At 40.5% G+C, this 9,686-nt stretch overlaps 1 protein-coding gene across 3 annotated transcripts in view; it reads left to right on the forward strand.

Annotated features, from left to right (window-relative positions):
* Positions 1-9,269, forward strand: part of LOC107672614 (protein FAM222A-like) — a 71,017-nt gene extending 61,748 nt beyond the window's left edge. For all 3 annotated transcript variants that reach the window (XM_016465879.1, XM_016465878.1, XM_016465880.1), the window contains one exon: positions 6,042-9,269. In XM_016465879.1, coding sequence (XP_016321365.1) covers positions 6,042-7,489 — 1,448 coding nt within the window. In that variant the 3' untranslated portion in view covers positions 7,490-9,269. The remainder of the gene's footprint in view (positions 1-6,041) is intronic.
* The last annotated feature ends 417 nt before the right edge of the window (positions 9,270-9,686 follow it).

A 9,686-nucleotide genomic window follows, 5' to 3' on the forward strand; every position in this document is an offset into this window, starting at 1 on the left:
ACATTGTGCATAAAGAAAAATGGTTTTTAAAAATATCTTTCATAACTTAGTTAAAAATCATCTTTATATAAAGTTTGGTATAAAAAATAAAAATTGATTTCTGGTTAAAACAAAAGTCCTACTCTTTTTGCCTTTTCATGTCTATTCATGCCTTTTTATTTTTTTTAAAACAGGACTTTTTAAAGTCCCGATGTCCTCTACAGAGGACATGGCATAACTTATGAATAAAATATAATTTTTCAAAAATCTTATTTTTCAAAATTTTTCTTATGCTCTAAACAATGTACTGACATAACAAAATACTAAATTCACAAAACTGTTTAGTAGTCAGGAGGATATATATTTAATTTTTTTTTTTATATATATTTATATTTTTAAGCATTTTACAAACTCCACCTGTATAAAAATGTGAAAGCATGATTCTTTTTTTTATTTTGATGTTTTGCCCCATGCAGTTCTAGCATCCTAGCATCCACTGAGGAAAAAGTTCTTACAGAACATGCAAGTTGCAACCAGTGTTAATTTCGTTGACGAATAAGTTTCGTCATAATTTTTGTCAACTAAATTTTTTTCACCGAGGACAACGAGACGATAACAAACTAAAACTCTTTTTGAATGACAAAAACTATGACGTAAATCTATTGACATTTTCGTCAACGAATAAAAACGAGACGAAAATGTTAGGGAGGGACGATTTAGGAAGAGATTCAATCAGAACGAATCTGCTGTGTGGTTCGGAGGTTAGATGCGTACATATGAACCAGCGGGACAGAAGCTAACATACACTTGCTGCACGTCGCATAAAATGTTCAAAAATGTAAATCCTGTATGTGGGAGTAAGAGAAGAGCAGACATATAGATAAATCTGACGATGCAAGAGAGAACTCAATTCGGTGCGGTTTTCTGAGCACAGACACTGAAGCATACACACACAGAAAGTGCGTCTCACACATACACACACAGAAAGTGCGTCAACTCTTTCGCTTCGCATGTACAGAGAATTACACACAAAATGATGTCGAATTGTCCGTTTTGAGGAGTATTCACGTAAACACAGTTGATTACGTCTTAAGTGACCGTAAACAGTAGGGAGAACGTGTATCAGTACATTGCATCCATTGCAGCTGTGCTTTCGGTTTTAAAGGGATTGCAGCTGTGCATTCGGTTTTAAAGGGATAGCAGCCTAATTTCGTTGCTATTGTCCGAGTCATTTATGTTAATCAAGCAACAAAAGAAAGACAGAAAATCACGCACTACTCTTGAGTGAAAAACTTTAGTAGCCCTAAAGATTAATCTAAATGTATTTATAGAAATAAATATGTCTGCTTGAAAGAATGAAGAATATGGTAAAGAAGTTGCTATAAAGAATGCATAATTAGCCTATATAACCATTGGTATTTCATTAAAAAGAAGACTATGTTCTTGTTCTTTATGAGAAGTGGTTTTATTTAATTTTAACATAAAGGCATGTTGTGTGTCACCGCAGTTAAATCGGTGTCAATCATGATAAAATTATTTATCTTATTTTCTTATTTTAATATCAAACCTATATGATGAGTTTGGAAATTTTAGAGAAATGCTTAATAAATGCACTGTAACTAAACCCATTAGATTTTAGCCGACTAAATTTACTGTAGATTTAGTCGACTAAAACTAGACTAAAACTAAAAACACTGGTTAACACTGGTTGCAACAGATGTTTTCTTTAGAAGATGGTTTGTATGTCTTTTGATTTGAATCACCTACGCCACTTTACATCAGTGAAGGCCACACTACGCACTGTTAAATCAATTAAAATACAGTTTAAACAATATAATGTTACAATTGCAGCCGAGTGAGTCATTTCTACACTCATTTGATGCTTATAAACAGCCCTGACTGAATCTACAGACTTTCTCTGATTTTACACGAAATTACATTTTGTGTAGATTTAAATATGTTAAAATGTACTAAAGGTACTAGACACTTATTGATAGCTGAAAGCATAATTAGCCCAACATATTTCCTAAACAAACACCTAAGTACCAAGGCCTGTGTATAACTTTTGTAAATGATGGATGTTCCCATTCAGTGGGCGCAGATATCCGTGTGGGCCTGTTTATAAATTTGACATGGTCTTAATTATCATTTAGGAAATGTTTAGTAAAGAATCATCAGAGAAAATCAGTGATGGCTACCTGAAACTTGTTTGTCCACCTCTCTTTCTCTCTCCACCGTTGTGATCATAGCTGCTGTAATAGCCAGAGGCCTTTGTGGGTTGGAGCAGCTCTCTATGGGTCTGAAAGGCCTCTAATCCCCATGGCCTGTGAAGTGTGAATCCCTTTGATGGCAGGTCGGGTGCTGGAGGCTTTTGCCTGTTGACAAACAAGAGCAGGCCACAGAGAGAAAGACAGCAATAGCGGCCTTATCCATTGTACGAAAGGTTTCAATGGAGCAGTTTAGGAATGGAAAATATGGACCTGTCACCCAAAAACACATGGCAGCAACAGCATTAGCTGTGCTTTAGTGATAATTAGCATGTTTTTGGCCCCCATCGTGAAGTGAGATGGAGTGAAGGGAGGAGAGAGGTAGAAGGCTAAGGGAGAGTGACATGGCAAAGCATGGCTCCTTAATTAAACCATGTGATGATCAAAGATAGTCACCCAATCCAACCCCCCTCCTTACGTAAAGGAGATCAGAAAATTGGCACGTCTATTTGCATACGGACCAGTGATGCCTCTTTGAAATCCACTGTTTTTTTCCCTCTATGGATCCAATGAAGTGAGGAAACTGTCAGTTTAGTTGTATCACACACACACACACACACACACACACACCCTCCCCACCCACTCTTCTTTAGCATGTTTTTGGCCCCCATCGTGAAGTGAGATGGAGTGAAGGGAGGAGAGAGGTAGAAGGCTAAGGGAGAGTGACATGGCAAAGCATGGCTCCTTAATTAAACCATGTGATGATCAAAGGTAGTCACCCGAATCAACCCCCCCCCCCACGTAAAGGAGATCAGAAAATTGGCTCATCTATTTGCATACGGACCAGTGACGCCTCTTTGAAATCTACTGTTTTTTTTCCTCTTTGGATCCAATGAAGTGAGGAAACTGTCAGTCTAGTTGTATCACATACACACACACACACACACTCACGCATGCACAAACCCTCCCCACCCACCCTTCTGTGCTGGCTGTCGGGGAAACATCAAAGCGCCGTGGCGCTGCTGTCACTGAGGGGGTTGAAAGTGTCGGCCCCTGCGCTGGCCCTGCATGGGCTGGACAGATGCTCGACAGCCCCCAATTTCATCTGACCTATTTAGAACACCTCCAATTAGACTGTGACAGCGCGGAGACGAGCATCCTTTCATCCGCTGCCCAAGAAGATGCCAGCTAACATACGTGCTTTAAACACTCTGCAGACCTCTGTAGCCTCAGGAATGCTTTAAAAAGACTTATTAGACATAAAAGAGCTAGTCTGAGACGGAGAAAGCTTGGGGTTTGTTTAGATTTCTGCACGAATGTGGCCTAAAACATGACAACTTTTATTCTCAAATAATTAGCTAGAAAATAAATAATGATGGATTAAGAAATGATGCATGCAATGTTTTTTTAAATCCATAAAAAGGTGGTCATAAATAAAACAAGTGCCAATCAGTTCTGACAGTGACACTCAAATAAAAGCAACAAACAATATTTTATGTATTAAAGGTCATGCTATATTGTGAACATATTTATGGAGGTCTTGTCTGATCTAAAACCCAAACGAAGTGGGGTCATGCCACATGACCGTGATCCCAAACAGAGGTGTATATCAACAACAGCAGCACAATCGGATGCAATTTTGTATTTTTTGGCTTTCTCTAGAGTCCTGGTTCCAATTTTATTTGAAATGCTGTGGTCTGAGGCAGGCCACTCAAGCAAGACATCCTATAAATATGCATGAAATGAAACTGTTTTGGGTAGAGGAATGGGTCAGATATGTCCTGTCTTCTGGAAAGGTTTGTGCAGCAGCTAAAGAAAGTGTTTATTTGACATTCTATTTTGCATTTCTTTTAAGATCCTTTTTCCATAAGCTTAATTGTTCAAACTGTTTAATGAAGATAAGGCATTATAACATTGTTTATCTTTAAAAGTAATTTATTATATAAACAATATTTTATAGTGCCTCATCTTAATAATTTTTTTATATGGTATATTATTTATATATGATTCTAATGATTTTTGAAACTATGAAACATTTTTCTCTTTTTTTTCTTTACAAGAACCTCAGCTGCTTCTACAGATTTGACAGTGTATGTTGTGATTTTCTCAAAAGCATTAATTGCTAAACATTTGTTTTCTTGACTCTGCATAGATATGCAACTCACAACTTTTCTTTTTTTTCTTTTCTTTTTTTTTTACCACATGCTATTAGATTTTAAGAGCTTAAAGCACATGGATGATGTAGATTTAGCTGCCTGAGTGATTGACCTGTGTCAGCTTAATGGAAGCTAGAGAGGAAAGGATGTGTGACAATCAGAAATGTGACAACTTCCTCACAGCTGGATCCCTGAAGTTCTGGAAACCCACTCTGACATTTGCTGACGCTGTCATTTATTGCAGTTTAATTTTAGTCAGAATGATAAAAACAACCAGAAAATATGCACACTTTTCTTGTAAATTGAGTGCTTTGCCCGCTCCCCCTCTGCCTTTTTGTAGCACTGAACTAAGTAGCCATGAAATTGCCTGAATAATGTCGTTTAAATCCAATCTCACACGGCCCTTCACCTCCGCTCATCCTCTTTGCTGCCTCTCGCAGCTCTTTCTCCTTGTTTCCCCAACTCGTTTTTCGCAGAATCCCAAAAGCCCCAGGTTTCTCTGAAAACGCCTGATTCAAAACCCTGAACAAGCCAAAACAGAGTCCAGCTACAAGGACACTTTGTCTTGCTGTCTGAGTACTATTAGACATTAAGGCTTACTGGGTTTTTTATCATTTCCTGCCCTGCCCAACATGTGGGTCTTTGCATTTTAATAGGAGTCAGTTTTGCAGCTCAGCTTTTAATGGATGTCTCAGTCATGTTTTATGACAAAGCTTTTGCAGTACATTATAGTACCAAAAACCTGGTTACAAATTCCCAGTGGGTGGAGTTTTCAGGGGTTCATGGGAGGGGTAATGTAGGTCTGTCTCTTCATTTGGAGATGGTCTGATTGAATAATTGAGAAATTGGCCTGGCCAAGGCTAAGACCTACTGGTGCTACTTATAAATCTCAAATGTGTCAGTGCAATTAAACAAGTATTTTATCCTCCTTACTTCCTGCTCGCTCTCCTTTCCGTCTCCAAGGGTAACCCAATTTTGAACAATAGAGAGACCAAATTAATTTCACAAAGCGCTGGTTTAATAATGCCTTAGGTGCCTGATTTCAAGTTTAAAAAGAGCTATTTATCCAGGGATAAACCTCCACTGGAATATGTGAGAGAGAGAGGACTGGGTGAGGAATAAAATACAGTTTTTATAGACAGGCTGAATTTAAAACTTTCAATATTCACATTGATTGTGAATTGTGCATCTACAGTTTGTACCCTTAAATTTGTGTTCTTAGCAGAAATTTTCTTACCATTTAAGATTGCAATAATGAAAGTACATGCATAAGGTCAATGCCAAATACTAGATGGGTGGCTGAGAAAACACAATGAATGTATTTGAAGTCGAGGAAGGGTCTTATTTTCTTTCTTGTGGAAAAGGCAGAGCTGTTTTTGTAATGTAATCCAACAAAAAGAGCAGGTCATCTAGAGTGATGCCAAAAGTTGTTACACACCTGAAGGCAACGACTATGTGACCTTCAAACAGGGAAAGAGGTCTTTGGAAGCTAGAAGCTTGGCACACTTGTCTCTACTAAAATGGATTGGGATGTGCCCAAAAAGATGGAATATAGAGTGCCAAAGAGTTATTTAGAAGAATGTCCAAGCTACTGCATTCTGACAATGAAATGACAAAAAGTTGCCATATTTCTGGGCCATATTTCAAGTCTCTTAACGTCTGACTCATGGTTTTCTTATACATATTTTTTGTCTTGCAGGTGAGCTGACTGTCCCCATGCCTTCCCCGTGCTATCCCAGCGCAGCAGAGCTGGATGCCTATGCGCAGAAGATGGCCAACAGTCCTCTGTCCATCAAGATCTTCCCCACCAACATCAGGGTCCCCCAACACAAGCACCTTAACCGGACTGTGAACGGATATGACACCACCGGACAGCGCTACAGCCCCTACCCCCACCTCCACACAGGGGGCTACCAGGGTCTGTTAGCGATAGTCAAAGTCTCATCATCATCCTCATCTTCCTCATCAGCTTTCACCACAAAGGGCGTCCTCAAAAACTCTGAGGGCAGGAGGACTAAGTTGTCTCCGGCGCAGATAGCAGTGGCTCCTTATCCGCCTCCCAACAGCAGCACTTTAGGTCATTGCCACGGACAGATTTTGTACCACACAGGGCCTCCCAAACCACCAGAGGCCACCACTCTATCGGTCCCCCCTAACGTCACTGTGGCCAGCTCCGTGATCCCTGTTGCAGGGGGCCGAGGACTGAACCACCCTCCTCAGTCGAATCTTCCCTCCATCCAGAGCATAATTTACCAGATCAACCAGCACTGCCAGGCCCAGGCTCTGCAGCAGGTGTGTCAAAACGGGGCATCAACGGGACCTCCGAACCCCAGCCCATCCAAACAGGGCACCGCTAACTCCTCAGGGGGGACTTACGTCACTAGTGTGGCTCCGCAGGGAAACATGGCCTATTCAGGGACGGTGCTACCGGGGCAGAATGGGGAGGCAATGAAGGCCGGGGTGTATCCCGAAGGTATGGACTATCTACTGTGGCAGAAACAACAGCAACAGCAGCAGGCAGTTTTGAGGATGTACAGCGGGGGGAGCGGAGGTGGAGGTGCCATCAGCAAGTCACCTGAAACCTGTGCCCCAGGAGGGTCCATCATGCTCGGAGGGGCGCAGGTATCCTCCTCAAGAGGTTATCCGATGACGGCCAGTACGAGTGGCGGGGGTGGACTGGACAAGGTCAGCTCCTCGCCTTTGAACTGTGTGGGGATGCATGGGAACTTTTCTGTCGGTCAGTACTTTGCGCCTCCATGGAACAGTGTTCTGGTGACACCGGACAGTGACTGCTACAACCCACAAGAGCTGCCAGGAGCTACGACCACAGCTGGACCAGTGACTGGACACAGGGAGCTGGGATTCCCCCACCATCACCAACACCCTCATCATCATCACCACCAACATCATCATCATCACCACCCCCCCATTGACAGCCCGGGTGGTCTGTGCTGCAGTTTGCCCAGTAAGAGTCTATGTAATACATCAGTGTTGAGCAGCAGTCTGCAGTCACTGGAATACCTGATCAATGACATCCATCCTCCCTGCATCAAGGAGCAGATGTTGGGGAAGGGATACGAGACCGTGTCTGTGCCGAGACTATTGGACCACCAGCATGCACACATCCACCTCCCTGTTTACAGATAAGAAGAGACGGGGCTGACCAATATAAAGAGCGACTGGAAAATCTTTAATCACAAACTGCAGTTGTTGCCATTGCCTAGATTTGCAGTGGAGTTTCGTGATCCTGCTCAAAGCAGACTGGGGGAGATCTGGATCAAAACATGGCTGGCTGAATGCTGGAAAGCCAATCGGTGCCTCTCGGCTCAGAGCTGGGAGAGAATTGCTGGCTAGGAATTGGAATATTCCTAAATGTGGATTCTGTGATTCTTTTCTCTCTTTTTGCCAAGAGGGATTTTTTTCATTGTTGTTGTTTTCCAATTGTTTCTCTTTTTTCCTTTTTAATTATTTTATCAGAATAATTTTATTTTTAATTTTTATTTTTTTTGGTGACAGTCAATGGTTTAAATGAAGTAAATATGGCCGCCTCTCCTCCCCACATCGCAAGTAACCATTTGGATTAGCATGATGAAGATGATGGTCTTAAAGCACCGCGGTTGTCTATAAAAGATACAGTTGAACCTGTGCTCACAAAACACTGTAAGAGGTAATGGTATGCGCACATTACAACATTTCAAAGACCAAAAAGGCAACTAGATCACTGCTTTTAGGTAATGTTAATGGATAAAATGGGAAACCCTTAGCGTTAATTGTTTTTTCATAGAAATTGCACTGCTTGGGGTGTAACAATGTGTGAAAGTCTTGGGAGGTTGGAAATTAGACATTTGAATATAATGTATTTAAAGAACATGAAGACTTGAACCTATTTTTGTTGTTTTATATTTGTAGTATATAATATGCATTGGCTGCTAAGGGAGTAAGAGTGTAAAATGCTTAGGTTTTTAATGTTTTGTTAAGGGTCATTTATTTTGATTTTATTCTCCTTTGGCTGCAGTATAAGTTTCTGCTGTTCTCACGGTGTAATCACCACCGAGAGATAAACAACAGAATTCTCATTTATTTACCTACACTGGAATCAAATCTCCAAATAAGCAGATATATAAGGAACCGGTTGTGTGAAAGCTCTGAAATGAGACCGCTCTCATTAACAAGATTAGGCCGATCAGGTCTATTTCAAAAGGAACATCATATAAACTGAATGGAATTCTGAAAATGAGCTGTCTGTTGTTGGAAAGCTTGTTCTTGATTGGTTAGGGATCAAATGACTCTTTCCTCATGGCTTTGAAGTTTCGAAATACACGTGAGACCATTAAATGAGGACGTGAGGGGAGTTAAACTATCAGAGGTGTCGCTTGACCATTCCTCTTTTTGAAACGATAAAAACAATCATTGCCTCTCTCGAACAGAGGTGGAAGAAGAGGTGACGAGCGATTTTCTCAGCTCTGTGCTAGCGGTTTCGAGCCAGGTTGAGGCCGCTTGTAAGCTTTGTCTCAACACTGAAATATTTATTCCGACTGTGACTTTCCTGTGAATGTACTGCACTTAGATTACTGAGAAGACTAATGCCTTGTGGGACAGAGAGAGGGGAAATAAAGAAAAATTGGACGGGCACAGCGGTCCCTGGTGTTAAATTAGCATTTCTATTGTCAGTCAAATTTTACCGGTAAATTGAATTTAGAAACTCAAGAGAGTCGACACAGGTTTCTGGCGGAGGCAAAAAGCTGGCTACAGTCTAGATTTATGAAGTGCAATTATTATGACTGTATTAACAATTTTGTTTTCTCTGAGCTTACACCAAAAAAAAAATGTAAAAGTACAGCTGTGTCTACATTCCCAATGTACCACATACTCATTCCCTTCTTGTTTTGAGGTGCAAAATAAAATGATTTCAAGAATTTATTGAGAAACCCACGTCTTTGCTTTGACCTTGTCTGTATTACTAAAGGGAAATTGTCATGCATAAATGGAAGCAGTTTGGGAGGTGGAAAATGAACTTCTTGTAATTGAGTACTTGCAGAGATATACTACCTACTAGATAGGCGCTACCGAGTTTTTCACACTTTAAATAGTTCACCCAAAGTCATTTTTGACATAATCCTAGTGAACTTAATCCTAGTAAATTAATCCTACTTTATTATACATTAGTAATTAGTCTCGAGTAGTCAGGTTTTGAGATTTCACACTGCAAACCGTGTTAAAATTGTTATTTTCATATTTATGAGGTTAACATCATTGAATTGACAAGTACAGCATGCAACATATTTTAATAACTGCTTGTCTATCACTTCAAGTTTGCAGTCACTGTTCAACATTTTTATATTTT

Source organism: Sinocyclocheilus anshuiensis, unplaced genomic scaffold, assembly GCF_001515605.1.
Source record: "Sinocyclocheilus anshuiensis isolate Anshui unplaced genomic scaffold, SAMN03320099.WGS_v1.1 scaffold100, whole genome shotgun sequence".
NCBI classification, from domain to species: domain Eukaryota; kingdom Metazoa; phylum Chordata; class Actinopteri; order Cypriniformes; family Cyprinidae; genus Sinocyclocheilus; species Sinocyclocheilus anshuiensis.